The sequence below is a fragment of the Ahaetulla prasina genome, chromosome 3 (assembly GCF_028640845.1).
Source record: "Ahaetulla prasina isolate Xishuangbanna chromosome 3, ASM2864084v1, whole genome shotgun sequence".
NCBI lineage: Eukaryota > Metazoa > Chordata > Lepidosauria > Squamata > Colubridae > Ahaetulla > Ahaetulla prasina.
The window spans coordinates 184,503,667-184,528,322 of NC_080541.1; the positions used below are offsets into that span (position 1 = coordinate 184,503,667).

At 42.5% G+C, this 24,656-nt stretch overlaps 1 protein-coding gene across 8 annotated transcripts in view; it reads left to right on the forward strand.

Annotated features, from left to right (window-relative positions):
* SCUBE3 (signal peptide, CUB domain and EGF like domain containing 3) overlaps window positions 1-24,656 on the forward strand; it is a 130,730-nt gene that overhangs the window by 66,190 nt on the left and 39,884 nt on the right. For 5 of the 8 annotated variants that reach the window (XM_058176180.1, XM_058176174.1, XM_058176179.1 and 2 more), the window contains 2 exons: window positions 6,966-7,091; window positions 8,041-8,157. The exons of 1 other annotated variant lie outside the window; for it this stretch is intronic. In XM_058176180.1, the coding sequence (XP_058032163.1) occupies window positions 6,966-7,091; window positions 8,041-8,157 (243 nt within the window). The remainder of the gene's footprint in view (window positions 1-6,965; window positions 7,092-8,040; window positions 8,158-24,656) is intronic. 2 more of the 8 variants (XM_058176175.1, XM_058176178.1) reach the window with 1 other exon arrangement.

The window sequence follows — 24,656 nt, forward strand, 5'->3', positions numbered from 1 at the left end:
CTTGGGCAGGGCTGCTGTCACGTAGCAAGGAGCCAGGTACGTGATCAGCAAGCCCACCTGCACCCCCCGGCCCCACCTCACGAAGAGGGTTTCACAACCGGCTATCTGTGGGACAGCGACCTCCCTTGGATCCAGACTCTCGTTAATAACTACCGCTACCCCCCCACCCCTACCCTGGGCCCTCGGCTGATGAAACGCATGGAAACCCGGCGGGCACATCTCAGTGAGGGGAACCCCCCCCCTCCATGCCCAGCCAGGTCTCCGTAATGCCCATTAGGTCCACTCCCCCCTCTTGAATAAGATCGAATATGAGGGGGGCCTTATTCATGACGGACCTGGCATTACATAACATCAACCGAAGGTCCAGGTTCCGGGGGATATAACCACTCGGGACCCGAGTGAAGCCTAGGGGCCCAGAGTGTGGTATCGCTTTCAAACATAATAAAGTATCACTAAAATTATTCTGCCTCTGAAATAAGTGTTTTTCTACATCACAGATTGACTTTAGTTTCACTCCTGTGGTAGGTCTGATTTACTCACAAATACTTTTTATCTCATTTAGACCCTAACATCTGCCTTGTGCAATGAAGTAGGCAGGCCTAGTCTCTATGGATCCTAATATTCTTCAGCATATTCAGGCCATGATGCAGAGGGCATGGCTCTGTTGGCTCTGATTGCTGCTTACAGTGGATTGCCAATATGAAGAGATAGAGGCTAAAGCCCAGAACTTGGTGTCCTTCAAGTCCAAACAAAGCATAAACAATCTAAGGATGTGAGTCAGCAGCACCCTGTTTTCTTCACAGCTTAGATAGGTCAGACAGCAATGTTTGTAGCTAATGCTGCTTTGGCTGATTCCCATTATTGAGAAAGCCTGAGTGGCTTTTTGACTCTGCTGAGGAAATAACACTGGATCCTGTAGCATCATTGATCAACAAATCAGGGATCTTGACTAAGAGTTTCTGGACTGTTGGTATGATAAGGAGAAGGCATAGGCTAAGGGACATAATAGGGAAAATTCATTGCTCTGAGGGTGGATACATGATGAGAAAACTACATACTAAGAGTTGGGCATAGTAAGATATTGGTACTGGTTAATGAGGTCTACAACACACACGATATCTCACAATTTTAACAGGTCAATATCTTGAAATTATGACATAACATGACTATAGTACACCAAATGATCTCTCAGTGAACTGTTAGGAGGCAATTTTCATTTTCTTCTCTATTTCCAGAAATTTTCCTTTAAGGCAAGATTTCCAGGGGATATGGATTGACTACATGTCATTTTTATCTTTAAATCAGGATAAAGTGTTGTATTCAGCATATGTCAGGGATGAAATCTACTTACCTTCCTTACCGGTTTGGAAGTGCATGCGCCGCCCACACGTACTCACTTCGGTTGCGCATCACATGCGTGCACAGACCTGCGCATGCACAAAACCTTCTGCGCATGCGCAGAAGGTAAAAAACACATTAATTCTTGGTTACATTGCTATCGGATCGCCAAACTACCGGCCATGATTGCTACCAGATCACGCAATCCAGGAGCATTTCAACCCTGGTATATATGCTAATTTATATAGAATATTAATTCATATAGAATCAAGATCACGTGAAATGTTAATACCACTTTATAATGCCTTGGTAAGGCCACACTTGGAATATTGCATTCAGTTTTGGTTGTAAAAAAGATGTTGAGACTCTAGAAAAAGTGCAGAGAAGAGCAACAAAGATGATTAGGAGGCTAAAACACATGAAGAACGGTTGTAGGAACTCGGTATGCCTAGTTTAATAAAAAGAAGGACTAGGGAAGACATGATAGCAGTGTTCCAGTATCTCAGGGGTTGCCACAAAGAAGAGGGAGTCAAACTATTCTCCAAAGCACCTGAGGGTAGAACAAGAAGCAATGGGTGGAAACTAATCAAGGAAAGAAGCAACTTAGAACTAAGGAGAAATTTCCTGACAGTTAGAACAATTAATCAGTGGAACAACTTGCCTGCAGAAATTGTAAATGCTCCAACACTGGAAATTTTTAAGAAAATGTTTGATAACCATTTGTCTGAAATGGTGTAGGGTTTCCTGCCTCTGCAGGGGGTTGGATTAGAAGACCTCCAAGGTCCCTTCCAACTCGTTGTTGTTGTTGTTGTTGTTGTTATATATCTGTAATGAATTAAAGCCTTGGTTGTTTCTGAAACCAGTGAATCTTAAAAGTTCTAGTTCTAAAAGGTGACTGTATTTTGAAGGTAATTACAGTCCTCTTAACAAAATGGCAACAGTTGTGTGCAGTTCCTTGAGGGTAAATCCTATTGAATTTATTAAAATTTGCTTTAGGTTGATTGATAATAGCAATAGCAGTTAGACTTATATACCGCTTCAAAGTGCTTTTACAGCCCTCTCTAAGCAGTTTTACAGAGTCAGCATAGAGCCCCCAACAATCTGGGTCCTCATTTTACCCACCTCGGAAGGATGGAAGGCTGAGTCAACCTTGAGCAGGTGAGACTCGAACTGCTGAACTGCAGCTAGCTGAAATAGCCTGCAGACCATGGAATAATATCGTATGACGACACCATTTTTCCCAGGAGTTGGGAGAGTTGGTCCAAGGGAACTGACCGTGAAACTCTAGAGATGCTAGCTAACTCGGCTAAACTAACCTGACGTTCGGCCGACAGATATACCATCGAACTTAGTGAATCAATTTGTGCACCCAAGTGTACAATGGAGGTGGAGGGGGTAAGATGGCTCTTCTCCCAGTTAATCGAGAACCCATGTGATTGAAGTGCTTCAATGGTCAAAGAGATATCTCTATTGGCCGTATTCTGGGCAGTTGACAGAATGAGAATATCATCTAGGTAGGCCTGGAGTCTAACCGGAAACCTTCGGATGTGGGCCATGAGCACCGCCATGACTTTTGTAAAGACCCTGGGGGCCGAGGACAACCCGAAGGGTAAGGCCCGGTATTGATAGTGAGAGCCATTGAAGCAAAACCGCAAGTATTTACGGTGATCTCGTCTAATGGGAATATGTAAGTAAGCTTCTGTTAAATCAATAGAGGCCATGTAATCTCCCTGTCTAATGCACTCCAATATGGAACGTAACGAGTGCATTTTAAAACGGTGGTACACAATGTATTTGTTAAGGGCCTTGAGGTCTAGAATAGCCCTCCAGCCCCCCGACGGTTTGCTTACGACAAAGAGCCTGGAATAGAAGCCCTGTTTGAGTTGATCGATAGGAACCAATTGAATGGCTCGAATAGCCAACAGATGATTAACCGCAGACTCCACCAGGGAAGCACTAGAGCTGCGAAAGGAAACAGGACAAGTAACGAAAAACGTCGGGGGTGGTGGTGGAGGAAAGGAACTCCAGGGCCAAACCGTGTCTAATGGTATCTCTAACCCAACCAGATCTCGAAAATATCCTGCAAGTCCCCTCCGTGGATGCACCAGTAGTGGCACTAACAGCAACCTCTCACGTCACTGGTCCAGAGAACGAGGCTCTTCGTCCGGAAGATAAAAGGGCCGACCAGTCTTTGGTCAAATCCCATCAGGCCTCAGCCTGGTCAGTCAGGTCCTCCATGGCATCCTCATTTTTTAATAGAGCCTCTATCATGTGGCTCAAGCAGCTTCAGGGCCGTTTACCATCCTCAGACGTAAGGGCTCATCAGGACCTTAACAAGGTCATTGCAGCCTTAGAGTTCTCCGCTGATTCGACGCTGAACGCAGCCCGTTTTTCAGCCAAAGCTATCGGGTCTACGGTCACATCCCGCAGACTTTTATGGCTCCGACCCTGGCGAGCGGACACCAGAAATAAATGGCGCCTAGCCTCCTCCCCCTATGCGGGCACGCACTTATTCGGCGCATCTCTAGACCCGATCCTAGTAGAGACCAAGGACAAGAAAAAGATTTTGCCCTCTCTATCCCGACGGGGGGGACTTCGGCATCAGCCTTATTTTCGCTCCTCGACCTCACCAGCTTCGTCTGCCGCTTCCTTTCGGGGCCAGGAATCCGGAGGGTCGGGGTTTCGACGAAGATTTCCTTCGTACAGAGGAAACTCCCAACGGGCCGATCAGGTTAGAACAGGGGGCAAATTTTTGGCCTGTAAGCCATTCCGAGGGGGGCGGGGCAAACAGTACAACCGTTTCAAGTAGTCCCGCAGCAGATCTCCCCATTGGAGGCCGGCCGAAAATTTGGCCCCTGTTCTAACCTGGTCGGCCCGTTGGGAATTTCCTCTGTACGATGGAAATCTTCGTCGAAAACCCGACCCTCCGGATTCCTGGCCACGAAAGGAAGCAGCAGACGAAGCTGGTGAGGTCGAGGAGCGAAAATAAGGCTGATGCCGAAGTTCCCCCCGTCGGGAAAGAGAGGGCAAAATCTTTTTCTTGTCCTTGGTCTCTACTAGGATCGGGTCTAGAGATGCGCCGAATAAGTGCGTGCCCGCATAGGGGGAGGAGGCTAGGCGCCATTTATTCCTGGTGTCCGCTCGCCAGTGACGGAGCCATAAAAGTCTGCGGGATGTGACCGTAGACCCGATAGATTTGGCCGAAAAACGGGCAGCGTTCAGCGTCGAATCAGCGGAGAACTCTAAGGCTGCGATGACCTTGTTAAGGTCCTGGTGAGCCCTTACGTCTGAGGATGGTAAACGGCCCTGAAGCTGCTTGAGCCACATGATAGAGGCTCTATTAAAAAATGAGGATGCCATGGAGGACCTGACTGACCAGGCTGAGGCCTGATGGGATTTGACCAAGGACTGGTCAGCCCTTTTATCCTCCGCACGAAGAGCCTCGTTCTCTGGACCAGTGACGTGAGAGGTTGCTGTTAGTGCCACTACTGGTGCATCCACGGTGGGGACTTGTAGGATATTTTCGAGATCTGGGGCACAGTTATAAAACTTTTTGTCTGTGGCATTGGGATTAGAACCCGAACCCGGATTCGACCACTGACGCTGGACCACGTCAACGAACATCTTGGGTGCGGGAATCGTCTCGGCAGCTACAGTGGGTTCCACAAACAGGTTAGATGAATTGCCAGGTAGGGTTGGAGGATTGGCTGGGGAGCCCGCAACCCCGCCTAAACCCGTGGTAGCTAGGGCTTTGAACAGGAGTGAACGAAACAAGTGGGGCTTAAAGAGTCCCACGAATGAAGGCTGGTCCGGCCCCAGACCCTCGTCCTCTGATAAGGCCTCCCCAGTATCCTCTTCTTCGGATACCGAGGCCTGGCTGACCTCTTCAGGTGATTTTTCTCGCTGAGAATTGAACATAGCGGGTGCCGAATTAGAGGACTCTCTCTTTTTATCCACTCTACCGGATTTGGAAGAAGAAGAGGGCGCAGTTTGCCGTTGAAAGGATTGAGCTAACTCCTGACGTATGGCCTGTTGGATCATCAGACTAAAGGAGTCAGGCAGTTGAAAAACTGGCATCTGGGGCAATCTGGTATCAGGTTGGACCAGGGGAACACCCCCTCCTTGTGCCACCCCCATTCCTTGTGACACACAAGCTGGCTGGGCCGGCAGGGAACATGGAGAATTCCGAAGTTCCATCTCTGAAAGGGTGCGGAACAATGGGGTAGTTGCAGCTTGAGCTGAAGGCAAGGGGGAAAACCTGTCTGGAGACCAGGATCCAGACCCTTGCATAGGCTGGGAGAGGAAATCTGGGCCTTGTGGGTCAGGAAGGGCCCCAGCATTTTGATTTCCCCCTTGCTTTGGTGAAGGGGATCGGTGAGCCCTCTTTGAGGCCTTAGAGAAGACCCTTTCTAGAGCCCTATGGCGTCTCTCCTCAGCTCGAGCCCCTTTCTTAGTTTTGGCCCTGGCTATTTTTCGCCCCCTGACAGGTGAAACTTGAGGGGCTGTAGAGGGGCCCTCCCCTGGGTCATCCAGAACCACATCCTCCTGGGTGGAAGCCGGCAAGGCGGGCTGGGAATCACAGGCATCCGCCATTTTGCAAAATTCCTTTCCCGCCAATTTACCGCCGCTTCGGCCTACTCACGGTTCCTTTGAATTCCTTGAGGGCCTGCCGCTTCTTCTGTAGATGTCCTGCGGCAACGTCGACGCTCCCCTCTCACTCTGCCTCTCTCTCTCTCTCTCTCTATCACTTCTTGACTGCGGTCTCCTGCAGCCGCCGCCCACTTGCTAGCCAGACAGCCTAAAAGGCCGTCCACTGACCTCCCCCGTCTACCTGCAGCCCTTAAGTGAAAAAAAAATAAATGGAGGCCCCGAACTCGACGTAAAAACTTCTGGGGCAAGGCTGGGTGTTTTGTTCGCCCCGCGGCTTCTGGCGCTTGAGCCCTTGCCGCGGGCGGGAGCGAGACAGGGGAGATGAGAGAGAGAGAGATCGAAGATTGCCGGCTAAATGGAGCTCTTCTGGGACCAAGCCCGTGAGCCGCTCCTGTGCCTTCCGAGTTCTCCGTCAACTCTTCGCGCCGCGGGGACGAACCCGTGAGCGCTGTCGTCGTGATGGCTAGCTGGCGAAATCGCCTGGACGGCCCACAGTGGGCTCGGGAGCAGATCCCTGCTCACCGCTCTCCACCAGTCAAAAATAAACAAGAGGAGAAAAAAAAAATTTAAAAAGTAAAACTTTAAAGGGAAAATTCACAGGACTCACTAGGAGAAAAATTTCAAATAAAAAGACTAAACTAACCACAAACCTAGGTCCCTCAAACCAGAAAAACCAGTCTGAGGTAATTAATAACGCTCCGGTCCTTAGCAAAATCGAGGCGGGGACCACAAACAACAAATTAAAGACTCGGTCCAATTAGCAACGAGGAGATTCTACCCAATCCTGATGGCCGTTTTCCCCTCTCCAAGAAGGGACGTTCAGGTAAGACAACGTTCCCTTCTAACGACTGTGCCACCTCGGCTCAGATAAAGAGATTAGCTAGGCAAGAATGAACTGTCATCATTATATTCTTATTGCTATTTCTTGTTTCTTGTGTTGTCTGGGTAGCTTTTATGTTGCTTCTTTTCTCTTTTAGAAGGAATGAACTGCATGAACAAGAATCATGGTTGTGCACACATCTGCCGTGAGACTCCCAAAGGTGGCATTGCCTGTGAATGTCGACCTGGTTTTGAGCTCACTAAGAATCAACGAGATTGCAAATGTAAGTGTTTATCTGAGGAACCTTTCTCAAAGAAAGTAGCAGTTGGTTGTTTGAGAAACACTAATATATAAATAGTGGATCTTTGCTAGAAGTGTACTTTATCATAGAAGAGGACATTATAGAATTATAACTGCTAACATTACTTTGTGTAGTTGCACCCATACAGCCACTCATATCCTCTGAATATGTAATATGAGGTTCAGATGAAAGAGGGACAGTTTTCTCATAAAAGAAACTTCAAGTTTTCAAGACTTAACTTGTGATGAGATTATACATACTGTAGATGCTGCTAAAATAAATTAATTGACACGTTTGAACTTTTGTGCAAATGCACTTGCTATTTTAAATTCCACTAAACTGAAAAGATTATGGCAGGAAAGAAAAAGTTAAACGCAATGTACTTCTTTAAAAAGTTTTCATAAAAATACAAGAAATGACACAGAAGCATCATAGCTTGACCATTTTTGAATAGAAAACATTAATCAGTTGCTTTTCATTATTCCCCCCCCCAAAAAAACTAACATCTATAGCATCTGTTTGCATTCTGATCTATGACATATCACTATCATACTCATACAGATTTTCAAAAAGATTTTCGTCCCATATTATTTTTCCCCCTGTTGGTATTGATCTAAGGTTAATCATGTTATACTTCTGGATGATTTTATGAGTGATTTTGAAGTACCTAAAGTTTTATATTAATCCAGTAATTCTTAATTATTTCAAGAAATTTGGCAGCTTGAACCTTTTGGGCTTTGTTTGCGTAACACACTGAATGCAAACCAGACTGCAACATTTTAGCCTAGTGTGATATATGAACCCAAGCAGCTGAATTAATTCAATAAAGGTGATTTAGTTAGCTCTGCATTATGGTATTGTGCAAACATAGCCTTTTGGTATGATAATAATGTTTGGAATTATTTCTTTCTTCTTCTCTTACACCTCTCAGTGACTTGCAACTATGGTAATGGAGGTTGTCAGCACACCTGTGATGATACAGATCAAGGTCCAAAATGTGGCTGCCATGTGAGGTTTGTGCTACACTCTGATGGGAAAACATGCATAGGTAAGTGAGAGCTGTATAAGCTTTGCTTCAAAGCAAGTGTGTGAAATCATAATTTAGGGTATCTTTAACAACTTCAGTGTAATATTACTGACAATATTTCATTCAGATTAATTATAGTCTTCATAATTCATTGTTTCTGATCCTCATAAAGCTATTGTGCAGATAGAAGATAAGAGGGAAAAGTATCTACCCAATAAAATAGTACCTATGATGCTAGATAGTAAAGCATCTTTGGGCCAGACAGCTTAAATTGATAATTCATGGTCTTTGATCCACATAAATTGTTGAGCTTAATAGCACAATAACATGATAGACATCAGTTACTTCCGCCATCTCACCCTCCAACTTTTGCTAGTAATGGCTTTGCCCTCTGAGAGTATAAGAGTTCCTACCGTTGAGTGAATCTGTCAAAGTGAGGAGAAACAGAACTGAGCTCAATCCTTCTCTCAGTCCAGAAAAGGTTGCCAATTTTATATTGTGTATTTTTATTGGCATCCATTTTCTCTCCCCCTCCCATACATACATTCAGAGAGAGAAAATTCTGATGAAAATGATAGACCAAGGTATATCATTTGTTTTATTTCTAATTTTCTACTATAAATTATACAGGGATGGTATAGGATAGTTTTTTTAAAAAAATCTGGCCTGTTCACAGGACAAACAAAATGGTGGCGAGACTACTCCGCTTCTTATTCCACATAGAAAGACAGACATCCTCTGGGCAGTCTGGGAGGTACTTTTCTCCTTAACTGGTCACTATTTGAATGTACCTTTATGAAATGAAATAGACAAATTAAAGGATTTGACTTGTGTGAGTTTTACATATCTCCTTTGATAAATCTAGTTATCCTATTTCTGTATAAATAAATTATTGTAAAGTATTTATTTTATATGCACTGTAAAATATGTAATATATTTGGCAATGTTTTAAAATGAAGAAGTGCATCATAGAATTCACAAAAGTGCAGAATTAAAAGAATTATTGGGAACTGCTGTTTCAATCTGAATCGTTGAAAAGGAAAAAGATAATACAGATTGTCTTCAATTTATGACTACTTGCTTAATGATAGTTTAATTAACAGCCTCCAAAAAAGTCAGTTACGACCCTAAATTTGAACTTAAGGCTTTGTCCTGTCCCTATGGTGACATGATCATAATTTGAGCATTGAGCAGTTGGATTGCATGTATGACTGGTTGCAGCATCCTATGATCACATGAATGTGATTCTTGGCAAAAGAACGCCATTGGTTAACAGGATTTCCACTTACAATCTTATAACACCAACTTAAAGATGTCATAAAATTAGGTCTAGTGATGATTTGGCTTAAGACTGCAACAATTTATGTTAGAAATTCCAGTCCCAATTGTACCTGTAAGTTGAGGACTGCTTGTATACAGTGCCATTTTTATCATATGTATTTATTTTAATGATAAATGCAACAGATGCTTATTCAGAATTGCATGTGCATGCTTGCTTATTCTTTATTTCTGCTTTTCTGAGCTGGGCTGCAAAGAAAACATTTGTGTGATATTTGGTGAGTTTTATTATATTGATTTAACAGTCCAGTTTTCAACAACAACATAAAATCCATGTTGAATTGCACAGATCTATCACACTGCAGATGTGAGGAATCCTGATGGTGGAATGACTGATAATAATCTCTACATAAAGAGTTCTTTAGATTGATTCGCTTTTTTTAGTGTTTGTCATGTATGAAATGTCAGATTGACATTGTTGAAATGTCAGATTGACATTGCAGGAGGCTTTTTAGTACAGTAATGACTTTCACTGTTCCAATTATTTGAAGTTGAGTGCTCAGAGGACCAATTCAGTCATGCTCTGTCTCTAAGAATCAAACCAGAAGAATGATGAGAGCTTTCATTGTTTTTAAGAGCAGAATGACAACTTTTAAATCTATTTTATAGCTGCCATGTCAAGGAAGGGGAATTTAACACTTTCCTCTATGGTATTTTCTCACTGAAAGCCATTTCTTTTTCTCCTGTTACTCTTCCCCATGAAGAAAAAAATAAATGTGCAAACTGTAACTTATACAAAGCATTTTTAATTCATCTTCGAAAAAGGAGACATCAAACTGAGGTAAAGAGTTCATGCAGATGTATACATAAAGTAACAGTATATGCACACTACATACCTCTGTATTGTGTCCTTGCAATATATGAATATGGGGTTAAAGTTCCATTTAGTTTATTGAAACTTTTCCCCAGGTAAACTAATATAGTAAGATAACTTTTGTGTTATTTTTTTAAAAAAAGCTATAAATATGAAAATGTCATCATGGATCTTGCACTGCTGTATTTAGCTAAACAGAAAAAACATCCCTGGAATATTTTGAACAAAATCTTCTAAATGTTTTTACAGAATTGGCCTCTTAGCTGGGAAGCAGCATTCCTACTTAGCTATGCTTCAAATTTCACAAACAGAATATAGATTCTACCCCCCCCCCCAAATATTAGCAAATAGGATTGTGCTCAGTGGGTTTAGGCGTCATAATAGGAATTATAATAATGAACATTTTGTTTTAATTGGTAACAAGAGTTAGTTGAGTATGGTGCACATTTGGAATTTATAGTTCATATATCAAACTGTTTTTAAAATAGTTTGCTTCTTATTTCTCAGAGCTAAATCAACAGAGAAGGTTCAATATAAGTGGGAGCGCACTGTTACTAACCCTTTTTTTTATGGATAGCTTGATGCTTACCTAAGGAAGTCCCGCAGTGGGAAATTGCCAGTAATGGCTATTCTCATAGACCTAGTTAACAGAAGCCTAGATGTAAAATTCTACAGGTTCAACCAGATTTGATTAAGCAAGGGAAGGAAATACTGCATCCTTTCTTTCACTCCAGGTGCCTGATTTCTAAAACATTTTTTTTTAAAAATACAATATAGTTCCTATTCATATGACTAAACATAGCTTAAAATTATTACATTTGTATATGTTAATTTCTATTTCACCTAAGAACATAATTGATTGCATTTTCTGATTTCTCGCAAATGTATTCTATTATGAATACTTACATCAAGGGAATCATAGAATTGTAAATGTATTGAAAGAAGTTTTATCATGTTCAAGGATACCATGTTCAAGGTACTGTCCTGGCTTGACTATAATATCCTCTGATCTCTTGGAAAGAGTTGGAAAGCTATTACTAGAATAAAGCAGCTTAGTTTAACCAAAAAATTTGACATAATAAAGGTTCAATCTGAGAATGTTACAGTAAAACAATATGATTGGGTACTTTTGTATGTCTTTTGGAATAATAATACTAGAGAGCATACATGAATCTTATACTGGCTTCTGACGCCTATGTATCATAAGAGATTACTTTTATGAAGTCCCACATAAAAAGTGATCAAAACAGAACATACTGTAAGTGTTTCTCTTTTTGTTCTGTCTTAATTGATTTGAAAAGAGTTCCCTTCAACTGAATCTGCTGCGTGGTCTGAGCTTCTGGAAAAATGCATAATTTTTGTAGCAATTTCTTGCTGGAAACTAGACCTAAGTCAAGCCAGCCTACATATATTGTATCCTTTGATGGTATGAACCACTTTTACTTAACAATCCATGTAATTGTGCTTAATTACGCTAATCTTGCCCTGAAGATTAGAATAATATAAAGGCTTCTCTGTAGAAGTAGTAACTGGAATACAGCTGGCTTATATTTCAAATCATTCATCTCTTGTAATATTATTTTGGTTGCATATGGACAGTTTTAGTCCAGAAGAATTGTCACCTGGATTCTAAACAAATATATCTGGAAATAAACCCAAGTAATTTGACTCATCCAAATATAAATTTAGAATGCTGCTTGAAAGATCTTGAATATGGGCCAAGATTCATTTTTAGTTTTCTCTTATGGAATAATGCTTAACTTTTCTATTTCCTTAAATGAAATTCTAATTATGTGCAATTTTTGCTTCACTGCTTATATTGTGTTTGAGCCATTCCTTTCTTTTTGGCCATGTATTATTATTTTTATTTTTTTGTTTTGCATGTTTCTACCCACAAAATATATATGTTCATTGGTGGCTCTTATTTTACATAAACCATCCACTTTGAATGCCGTAACTGAGTTCATACTAATGCTAGCAGACAATTCCTTTCATTTGTTCTGTTTTCAAGAGATTCTATAGTGTAGATTCTGTCAGTGCCTGTCTCATTATACTGCTTATTGTGTTTGCTTTCCAGGTATACATATTGCAATTGTAGCTCATTTTGAATTCTTATTCTCCAGAGAATACCCATTCTGGGTTTTTTTTTCTTTGTTGGAATAATGTGGCAAAATCAAAACTGGAGTGTGCCCTTTGTAAAGGTGGTTTGATGACTGATTAGTACAGTTTTCGTTCCTAAGAAGTAATAATTGTTTGTTAGGTTATACATCACTTTATGTGAAAAGTATTTGACAATTGAACTTCTTTGTGCTTCCTTCATCAATAAATGTACTCAATTGACTCCTTTATAGCTTAACAGGATCTCACCCACATGCTGAATAACTTGGAAAGCACTTTAACTTGATTCTCCGTTATGGTGGAGACAGCAGTCAGAGTGGGTGGAGCTCCTCTGTTCAGATTGGATAACTGAGTCTGTTGAAGCTGAAAGTCTCGCACCTTGCTGCTGGGAACCCCAGATTTTGACTCAGTTGTTCAGCCTGGACGGTTGCGTTGTGGATTTCTCCCTGCCTGACTTGCAGGATACATACTTGTGATCTCCCTGCCTGACTTGCAGGATACATACTTGTGAGTAACATTTTTCTTATTTTTTTTCTCCGCTGGCTGCAGAAGTGATTATTACAATCCTGTTGAGCTGCAGGCGTTCCAGGATATTTTTGGTGGGGTTTTTAGCGCCCCCGAAGCCAGCAGGGATTGGATGAGTGGAGTTATTCACTCCCAGTATCGTTGGGGCAGCTTCTAGCACTGCCGAGGGCTTGCTGGGCGGTTTAGAAATTGTTTGGATTAGTTTGCCGCCCGGCTTTAATTCTGATCGCTGAGGAGTTTGGTTTCCGCTCCCACAGGGTAGCCTGCAATTTACCCAGCCCTCCGTCTCTTATTTCGCGCGATCTGATTTTTCCCGCCCAAAACAGTTTAAATGGATCGCTTATTGCAGCTGTGGAAGGAGACGCTTAGAGCTTAGTGCTCACTCCGCCCCTCCCCTATCCAAACTCCGGCGGCCATTTTGAGCACATTTGGAGTGAGTCTTCAGAAGATTAGTCCTGAAGTTTACATTAGGCGGAGTTAGGGGCTAATTTGGGCGTGGAGCTTTGTGCTCTCATTATTTCAGCTGCAGTTCTCCTCCAGTTCGGACTTTAATAGTCAGTTTCTCCCTCTCTCTATTGGCGGCCGCCATTTTGAATTTAAAAAAAAAAGAGGAGAAGTGATTCTTTGGCCTTATTGAGGTCTAGAAACTTAATATTTCATCATGCCTAAGGCCTTGGCAAAATCCAACAAACGCCAGGGGTCTCCATTGCCGGAGGAGCAAGGTCCATCAGGAGGGGTCTCTCCCAAGGCCCCTATTGCAAAGTGCAGCCGTGTTTCCAAGCAGAAAACCAAGGCCCCACCTACTTCAGGCCGCAGTAAGTCGTCTAAAGCATCTCTGAGGGATGAGCAGAGAAGAGATGAAGCAATACAGAGAATATGTAGTAGGGCAGTCTCTAATTTACCCTCTTCTTCAATGGCCAATCCAGAACCCAGTACTTCTGCTGGGTCTCTTATTCGAGAGGGTATTATTTCTACCTCTCCTGGTCAAGCTTCCTTACAATGTTGCCCAGTGGATATTCCTACAGACGCCATTATGGGGGGGATCCCTTCCTCCAGTTTCTCATACAGTTGATGCACCAGTTATTGAGTCTCCTGAGGAGTTTTCTCAGATAGTTCCTTCTACTGCAAACCACGTTGTTGGTCAGGGGGCAGAGCCTCTTTTGCCTGTTTCGCCACATATTCAGGCAATCATTGAACAGACGATTCAAAGGACCCTTTTATCGGGCATGCAGATATCTGAGAGGGCTTCCTTGTCCCATTCAAGGCTATCAGTGAGGGAGGAGGATCCTGAAGAGGAGGAAATGCAGTCACAGCTGGGTACAGTCTCGCCTACCCACTCAGTAACTAGCCATCCCTCTCTTTTGGAGGGATTAGAAAGGGGAGATCCTGACCTGTCTGAAGATGAAGGGTTATTACCTGACCAGCCGGCATTTACTGGTCTTTTTCCTCCTAGTCTTTTTAAGTCCTTGCTTTTCAAGGCAAAGAATGTGGCTCAATTGAGTTCTTCCTCGGATCAACCTGTGGCATCATCCTCCAAGGGTGCATCTGACATTCTTTTTTCTGAACCTGACCGAGTTCCGGATTCTATTCCAGCACACCCACTTTTCATGGACGTAATCAAACGCCAGTGGACAACCCCTGGTTCTTCTACGGTTCCTTCCTCAGCAGACAAACGTTTCTTCAATGTGGACCCCAAATTAGCTTCAGCTCTACAGACACCCACTGTAGATGGTCCAGTTGCAGCTCTGGCATCTTCCTCAACCATTCCGGGCCAGCCTGAAGAGAACCTTCGTCCAGAGGATAGACAGGCGGAGCAAGTCCTGCCGAGAGCTCATCTAGGTGCAGCTTGGGCAATCTGGTCGGCTTCTTCAGCAACTTTCTTTAATAGGTCCACCTTGTTGTGTCTCAGACAATTACAGGTTAAACTTCCAGCAGAGAATACTCGTATCCACCAGGACCTGAATAAGATAATTGCAGCTGTTCAATTTTCGGCGGATGCCACTTTACATGCCATACGTTTTGTTTCCAAATCCATGGCTTCAGCTTTGACGGCTCGACGCTTACTCTGGCTTAGACATTGGCAGGCGGATGCCCGCCACAAATGGAGGCTGGCATCGGCTCCCTTCGCAGGGGAGCTACTTTTTGGTGCTGCGTTGGACCCTCTATTGGTCGAGACTAAAGACAAAAGAAAGATATTACCTTCAGTCTATCGCAGAGGGGAAGCCAGATTTACTCCCTTTTCTCGTCAATCTTCCTTTCGAGGTTCTGAATGGGGGGCTGGTTCTTCCAAGTTCCAGGGGTCCTGGGCTCCTAGACAAAGAGGAGGTCATGATAGAGTTTCACGGGGTAGGCCCTTTCCTTCCAAGCGGCCCTTTCGTGGAGGAGGAAGTCGTCCATTCCGGCGTCATCGATAGGTGCATTGCTAGTCCTCCCATAGGGGGCAGGTTAGCCCATTTGCGGATCAATGGGAGTTCTCTACTTCTGATAATTGGGTTAAGAATACAATTCGATACGGTTTGTCTGGAATTTGTTTCCTTCCAAAAGATTTTTTCATTCGCTGTCCGGTATCTAGGAACAGGGATAAACAGGTCCAAATGGCGGCAGCAGTTAAGCATTTAATGGAGATTAGGGCTATTCAACCAGTTCCCGTAAGGCAAGGGGACATGGGTTTTATTCTCTTTGTTCCTAGTTCCCAAATCTTGGGGCTGGAGGCCCATTTTAGACCTCAAGAGACTAAATCGTTTTATTGTTTATCATAAGTTTAAAATGCACTCTCTTCGTTCGATTCTAGATGGCGTTCGAAGGCGACTTCCTCACTTCCATAGACCTCACTGAAGCTTATCTTCATATCCCTATTTTCCCGGATCATAGGAAGTTTCTCGGTTTTGTTATAAGGGGTTCACTATCAATATAGGGCACTGCCCTTTGGGTTGTCTTCTGCCCGAGGGTTTTCACCAAGATCTTGGCTGCTATGGCAGCTCATCTTAGGTCCATACCTATTCGACTTTATTGTTATTTGGATGATATTTTAATTTTATCATCATCAGAGTCAATGGCCAGAAGGATTTACAGATTGTAGTTCAGACTCTTTCTTTACATGGCTTCTCTATTAATATAGAGAAATGTCATTTGACCCCCTCAACCTGTTTACTTCACTTAGGAGCAAATATTGATTCCATATTAGGTAGAGTCTCTTTATCTCAGGAGAGACAGAGTAGTTTAAGATCTTTAGCTGGTTCTTTAATAAAGGAAAGCAGAGTTTCCTTGCTGTCATTATCCCAACTCCTGGGAAAGATGATTTCAACCATTTCCATCGTTCCATGGGTGAGATTTCATACTAGAGACCTCCAGTGGTTCCTGTTGCCATTCCAAAGAGCGGGCACAGGCAATTCCACTTCCAAAGTCCTACTGCCCAAGGAGGTTCGCAAGTCCTTCTTCTGGTGGTTGTCATCGGCGATTTCCAAGGGATCTCCTTTGCACGAGCCTCATCATTTGGTGGTAACTACGGATGCCAGTCTTTTCGGTTGGGGTGCACACCTCAAATCGCTGCTGGCTCAAGGGAGCTGGTCCATCACTGAACACCGTTTTCCTATCAACCGGCTAGAGCTACGGGCTATTTATCTAGCTCTTTGTTTTTTCCAGAACCATCTATCAGGCAAGCATGTACTGGTGCTCACGGACAATATCACAGCCAAGGCTCATGTCAACCGACAAGGGGGCACCAGATCCAAGTCCTTGATGAAGGAAGCAAGGACCCTATTCCTGTGGGCAGAACGGAATCTTCTGTCCTTGACTGCAGAACACATCTCAGGGGTGTCCAATATTCAGGCAGACTGGCTCAGTCGTCAAGTCATCGACCAGGCGGAGTGGCGTCTGCATCCAGATCTGTTCAACGACCTCTCACGTCGATTTGGCACTCCAGTGGTGGACATGTTCGCAACACGGCAGAACACACAGCTTCCTCGTTTCTTTGCCAGGTTTCCAGATCATCTAGCAGAGGGAGTCGATGCTCTTCGCAGTCCATGGCCAGAGGGGTTACTCTACGCGTTCCCGCCTCTCTCAATCATCCCGAGAGTGGTCCGTCGGATTCTGGAGGAACAGGCAGAGGTCATCTTAATCGCCCCTCACTGGCCTCGGAGGTCTTGGTTCACAGATCTCAAGCCGCTGTCAGTGGCTCCCCCCTGGAGGATTCCTCCCAGCAGAGTGTCGTTATCTCAAGGGGCTCTGGTTCATCCAGATCCTCTATGGCTCCAGTTGACCGCCTGGCTCTTGAGCGGGGCGCCATGAGAAGAGACAATATGTCTGCCAGGCTTATCTGGACTATGTTAGCGTCCCGGAGGCCTTCCACTGAGCGCATTTACTCAGCCTCTTGGCGGGCTTTTTGTTCCTGATGTCAAAGGGCGGGGGTTTCTCCACTCCGGGTTTCCATTTTGCATATATTGGAATTTTTGCAGGAAGGGTTAGACAAGGGGTTAGCTCCCAACACACTTCGTAGACAGGTAGCAGCTATTTCCACGGTTTTATCATGTGATCCACTGACTTCCTTGTCTCAACATCCTTCTATCAGGAGGTTTTTCAAAGGGGCCAAAAATTTATGTCCTCCCGTGGTCCACAGATATTCCACTTGGGATCTTTCGCTGGTCCTAAATTCCCTAACAGGGCCTCCTTATGAGCCATTGAGGTCTACCTCTCTGAGGCTATTAACTTGTAAGGTTGCCTTTTTGGTGGCTATCACCTCTGCCAGAAGGATTTCAGAATTAGCTGCCCTCTCTGTCCGCAGTGATCTTTGTGTTTTCCATCCGGATCGAGTAGTGCTCCGTTTGGATCCTTCATTCATTCCTAAAGTAAATTCAGTTTTCCATCGCATGCAGGAACTTAATTTGCCTAATTTTTGCCCTCACCCAGTCCACGGGTTAGAGCACCGTTGGCATACTTTAGATGTTCGAAGAGCTTTGAGAATTTACATTAAGAGAACAGCAGAGTTAAGGAGAACAGAGTCCTTGTTTGTGTCTTTCCTTCCTGTTTCTTTAGTGACATCGTCCACTATAGGCAGATGGATTAGGCATACGATAGCTAAGGCTTACGAGATGAGATCCCTGCCTAGGCCCCCGCGTTTAACAGCGCATTCCACTCGCAGTGCAGCTACCTCAGCGGCCTGGTCTACTCAGGCATCCTTGCCAGAGATATGCAGGGCAGCCACCTGGTCGTCGCCCTCTCCGTTTATTAGACACTACAGAGTGGACAAGTATGCTTCGGCTGAAGCTGCCTTTGGCCGTAGGGTGCTGCAGCAGGTACTTGTATCTGAGGTTGAATCTGTCCAGACCGATCCCTCCCGTAGTTAGGGACACTAGGCTTTGGTATGTCCCACTCTGACTGCTGTCTCCACCATAACGGAGAAGGGGCGTTGGTACTTACCTGAGACGCACCTTCTAGTTCAGTGGAGACAGCAGTCAGCCCCTCCCTATTTCGGTCTGGATCCTCTTTTGTTTGTTTGTTTTGGATAATAAAATTTGTTTCTCTATTTTCCACGACGCATTGAGTCTGGTTTTTCTCGCCTTCATCAAAATCTGGGGTTCCCAGCAGCAAGGGGCGGGACTTTCAGCTTCAACAGACTCAGTTATCCAATCTGAACAGAGGAGCTCCACCCACTCTGACTGCTGTCTCCACTGAACTAGAAGGTGAGTAAGTAAATACCAACGCCCCTTTTCACAACAAACTCTGGGAAAAGCCCTCCCACAGCTCCATAATTGTGAAAGTCTTAATTTTCCTGGAGTTCAGATTTAGACCCAGCAGTCATGGATGGTGACCTCCATGGTCTTTAAATAAACAGCAAAGATGCTTCTGGTCTGCCTATTCTCTCCAAAGTGGATATGGAGGGAATCTGCCATCTGGGATAACTCTTCATTGACCTGAGAAGCCGGCTACATAATTTGAGTTTGTTTTCTGATTAGTTTTTGCCAGCTATATGAATGCGAAGGAAAGAAGTAACAACTGAAGCATCCCATTCATGTGAACTGTGGTGTATTTTCTGTTCATAGCTGCTCTGCATGGAAAACACTGTTGAATTGTGCAGTCAGAGGTTATTAACAAACCTCGAGTCCCACTCTCCTAGGAGGGAAGCACAGGGATAGATTTATAGCTAGGCAAAGGGGTTAAGATACCTCTTTGGATATTTATAACTGCCCTTTTTCATGTAATAGTTATAACTCCCCCTTCTGAGCTTTCATTTCCACTGACATATTTCATCATTTCACAAGGAATAAAGTTTCTAAATGCAAACTCACTCCCTTGGCCAAGCACTTTGAAATTGAATGTGGTGTATTTGAAGAGTTGCCCTGAACTGGTTGTCTAATACAGGTCCCCTTCAGATCTCACCACGGCAGGAAATACAATCAGCTTCCTTGAATGACAGTTTCATTAGGTTGTGGCTGGCATTTTTCATTCCTCCGCCCATCTTTTTAATGCTGCTTTTAAAAATGTAAATAACAAGTAACATTCTCCTTTTAGGCAGAGTCAGTCCTAATGAAGGTTGCCTTATCCTTAGGGTCAACAGCTAGAGAAGAGCATACTCTTAACTTTTAAGTATCAGCTATTTATCTTTTGTAAAAAAATTATTAGGGGATGAAGTGCTACACATTCATTTTGTAGACAGCTAGCCTCACACATTGTGCAACTGAATGGAAAATACAAAATTCTAAATGTTTCACATATTGATGGTACTAATACTTTTTTTATTTAATGAATTTAAATCATGCCTGGTCATAAATAACATTTGAAATTGCTAACAATAATAAAATGTAGATTAAAATGGAATTAAAATATAAAATAAATCAATTAAAACAGTTAAAATGTACTTTAGCAAGCAAATCAGCTTAAAAAGCCAGGAGTTAGTCTGCATGAAATTAGCTTTGCCTTTTAAGCATAAAAATAAAAGGAAAGGAAAGGAAAGGAAAGGGAAGGAAGGAAGGAAGGAAGGAAGGAAGGAAGGAAGGAAGGAAGGAAAGAAAAAGGCTGCCTTGTCTCACTTCCTGTGGTAGCAGCATCTGGAGCAACTGGTGGGAAGGCCTTTTCTCACATTCTTACTGAGAAAAGATCTCCCAATGATCTTAAAAGCCAATAGTTATGTAGGGCTTTATAGGTTATAACATATAGAGCGAGTTGGGTCTCAAAGTGCAACTGAGACCAATAAAACTATTGTAAAAAAAAAAAATTAACATATTTTCTACAATGTGTTCTGTCTGGCTGTAATAACTTGGACCAGATGAAGTTTTTGGACATTTTTGAAAGGCTGCTATATATAGAACATGCTGTAGATGTTCCGAAAGGATGTAATTTTAAGACGTGTCCCCATGAGTAGATTTGTCTTACCCAAAAGTAAATGTTTATGAAGATTCTCAGTTATCCAAGTCATAGTTGTATCAAAAGCATTTTTTATTTTTGAAAAGGCAACTGGACTGATTTTTTGAGGAAGAAGATGTTTCACTTCTTATCCTGGAAGCTTTATCAGTTGTATTGGATGGTGTGGGAGATGAAAGGACAGTTATTGACAGTATCAAAAAATCAGCATTTTCAAATATAAAAACCACTTTTGATACTGTATATCCAAAAGTACGCACACACTCATCTGTACTGTACAGGTATATTTTTAGTCAATATCAAAACCTGTCTTTTAACTGATCAGAAGAAGTTCCTGCCTCTTTATGAATTTTGACTTTGTTTGACCTAGTCTACTCTGTTGCCAATTCAGATGCTTTAAACCTTGAACATTTTTTTTATTTAGATGATAATGAGTTAGTTTGTATCTGTTGGATGTCTTCAGTAAACCTGTGTCTTCAGGGCAACTTCAGGGAAGGTTTCTTACAAGCTACAACTAGCTAATGATTTATGCTCACATGCATGCCTGCATGCCAAAGTCAGCCTCAACTCCTGACTATTGCCTGGATAAGTCCATGCAGTTTTGTTGGCAGCATATTTGGAAGTGGTTTACTATTACCAGTTCCTTCTTCCTATGGCTGAGGGGAAGCATCTTATCCAAAGACACCCAATAGATTTTGTACCTAGGGAAGTACTAAAACATGTGATCTCCTGGTTTTTAGCCTTGCACCTGTAATCACCAAATTATACCACACTGGCTCATCACACACAAACCAAAAATGATATGCTTGGTAAATAACTTTTGGGCAATCACCATTTGCCTCTCACCTCTTAATGAATAGCTTTTCCAAGAAGGACCAGAATTACCATAATATAGTGCCTGAAACAACCTAGCCCTACTATGATTATGGCATCAAATGCTTCTGAGATTAGCTGCATAACTGAATGACACACATCAGTTCTCAATATAGTTGATCCATAAAGATGATCAAAATAATATGTTTCATGCAATCTTGAGATCAGATTGATAAAGAAATGGCTGTTTCTCCAGATGCTACAGTACCTTGCCAAAGAATAGAATGGAATGGAATAAACTGGAATATATACATACATACATACATACATACATATATACATACATACATACATAGATATGTCTGGTAGGCGGGAGGTGTCATCCCGTTTGTTCATGTTGTGGGGGTGTTTCTCTATTTTTCTATGTTCATGTTGTGGGGGTGTTTCTCTATAGAGAATAATTATGGAAGCCATCGAAATAGAAAGAGAATAATTATGGAAGAATTATGGGAGAATTATGGAACCCCCACAACATGAACAAATGGGATGACACCTCCCGCCTACCAGACATCTGGAAACTGGCCTTAGTCAGCAAATGAATCCCAGCCACGAAAATTGATACTGGACCCAGGATAACACACAACGCCACCACCGATCATCCTCATCAGATTCAAACCCAAACCCATCCCACAGACAAAACACAACCACCATCCAGAAGCCAGACCATGCTGGCACCACTGGCTGCTGCGCCCCCCTCCGATCCCCACGCAAATCAAGCTGACACATGCCAGGAACACATGACAGGACCTCGGACTCGGAGCCAGGCCAGGGCACAGGATGCTGCATCACATCTGCTCAAGACATCACGTCACAGAACTCCAGAGGCCACAACACCAAAGCTCAGGAACAAAAGACTAGGACCACACCCACACAGGATGCTGCAAGGCAGCCGACCAATCTGCCGACACCCACTCCATCTACCAATCAAGATGCAACTACACAGCCAACCAACCCGCTCACAGCAACACTCCCCACCTCCCCACCAGTATTTATAGAGAGACGGCAGCTCTGACCACACTTTGCTCACAGAAGCACGAAGCCAAAAGCATCAGCCTGAAGATGATGAGTGAGATCTCGTCGAAACGTTGCCAAGATACTCTCAACCTTACACGGGAAAAGACCCGAATATGCCAAAACCTACATACGTACATACATACATACATACATACATACATACATACATATTCATATTCTTAAGAAATACCTGTATTTAATATTTCTTTATAAAGTTACTTTTATTCAGGTGGTGAACAAATGTTTTCTACGTTTCAAAATAGCATTACTGTAACTGATACCTGCTGATCAGATATACATGAATCCATCTTTCATTATATGATTTTTCAAAGCTTGCTGTTTTCATTTTGAGTCAAAGCCATTTCCCTCACTTAAGATATCATTTAGATTTTGAGGCATTTGCAAACCACCAATAAGAACTGAATCAATTTCTTATAGTGCATCAAGTCATATGCAATAATTTTATAAACAAAATTATTAACTAATTGATAATGCCTAGAAAAGTAGTTATATGTTCAAATTTGCTGACAATTTCATCAAAGGGATCTAAAATTCTTGATAATTATGGATGCAACAAACTCTTTCTAGTGAGAATTTAACATATTGACATAATTTCTAAGTTAGATTGGTGATTATAGTGGAGCCAGAGTGCTGTTAAAGATGTTCACACAAAAGAACAGGTGATGTTTATATCTGATGTATACCCATAAACTAGAAAAGGCATTGTTTTCTGGGAAAACTGACCATATAGAAAATAATCTCTTCACTGCTTCAAAAGAAAATCCTCAAGCAGTGGCCTACATTTCTTGGGAGCTAAGAAAATAGATAGCAGTATGATGATGATGAGGCCCTCCCCCCCCAAAAAAAAGTTCTATTTACCAAGCACATTAGATTTTATGGAGCAATGGAGGATAGAATATCAGGGTCCATGTTTCCATTTTCAAGGAACATCTGTCTTTTCTCCACAATGTTACTTGACTCTGGGATTTGGTTCTCATTAGATCTAACAAGCCTGCACTCAGACGCTATGACTCCCTTTGGAATAATTTGTTCCACATGCTTGGTTTGCACTGCCCAGTTGCATGCTCTCTTCTGCTGCCAGCTTGTTGAGCTGTGGGTTAGGCTTATCCAATTAGCTATTTCTCTGTGAACTTTGCAAGTGTAAGGCATTAATGTGGGTCATCCCTGAGATGCTCCAGAAATGGCAGATAATTTCATGAATGCAAACCTCACTTCTCCATTAATTTAAATCAGGATAAAATAAAACAATTATATCTGCACAGGTTCATTTCTTAGGAGAATATTCAGAACAATCATATGAGAAGAGTGAGCCGTTTCCTTCCCTTCCCTTCCCTGCTACTGAACAAATTCAAGACATATTTGCCCTTTAGTTCCAACAATTATTGAAACAGGGATTTGGGAATATTTGGTTGAACTTGCTATGTGTAAGTAAGCATAGCAGAGCTGCTGGACATATTGTTTTTGTTTTTACCATATTGATATGGTGTTATTGAAAAGTGATGGTAATTTGGAAACCTATGAAAGTCTGTTCATCATTGTATTATAGATCATAGACTACCTTACTAATGAATAGTCCCTAGGAATCGGATCACTTATCTAATATATACAATTCTCAGAGAAAATATATAAATTATCTACTAGAAACAGACACCTTTCAGGACTCTTAGATGAACTGATGCATGTAGGTCCAATTCTTTAGGTGTATATCAGAAGATCTAAAGCAGGGGTGTCAAATTGGCATCATCACAGTGGTGTCACGTGATGTATCAGGACTCCCCCTCTTCGCTAAACTGGGCGGGGCCGGAGCCGGGACCAGCACGTGACATATCCGGCCTGCTGGCCGTAAGTTTGACACCCCTGATCTAAAGTAATGGTGATTTGAAAAATGTATTCCTGTCCTTAGAAACTCTATTACAAAGATTAGATGGGCTATACTAAATTCATTAAGGCTACAGTTCTATATATTGTATACTATGTAGACTTATTAGAATTAGGGTAGAGTTAGAATGTAATTATTCATTTAGAATAATTGAATTTGGAGCAATTTCTTTTGAAGTAAAATGCATAGGAAGAGGTAAATACTTTAAAATATAGTGTGCCTGAAAGTTTATATAAGTAGCCTTCATTTAGCAACTATATATCTTTGCAGGTCTGTAAAACAATGGAAAGCTGAAGATCATAAGCACAATTGTGGTTTTATTGTGTGACTGCTTAGCTTAATGACCAATTATGTTTGGTAAAAGAGGACTACCTGTATTTATGTTTGATTAGATTAGCTAAATCAGTTAATTTAGCTTGCATCTAAAGAAATAAAGCATTGTTACTAAGTACTATGTAAATTCACTTTCTTCCCTTTTCTTATCATTCTTTTTCTATTGTTCTTTTTTATTTTTGAGTCTTTGGGTAGAAAACCCATTTTAAACTGCGGTAGGAGTTTTTTTCAGCTGATGAATGTATTAGA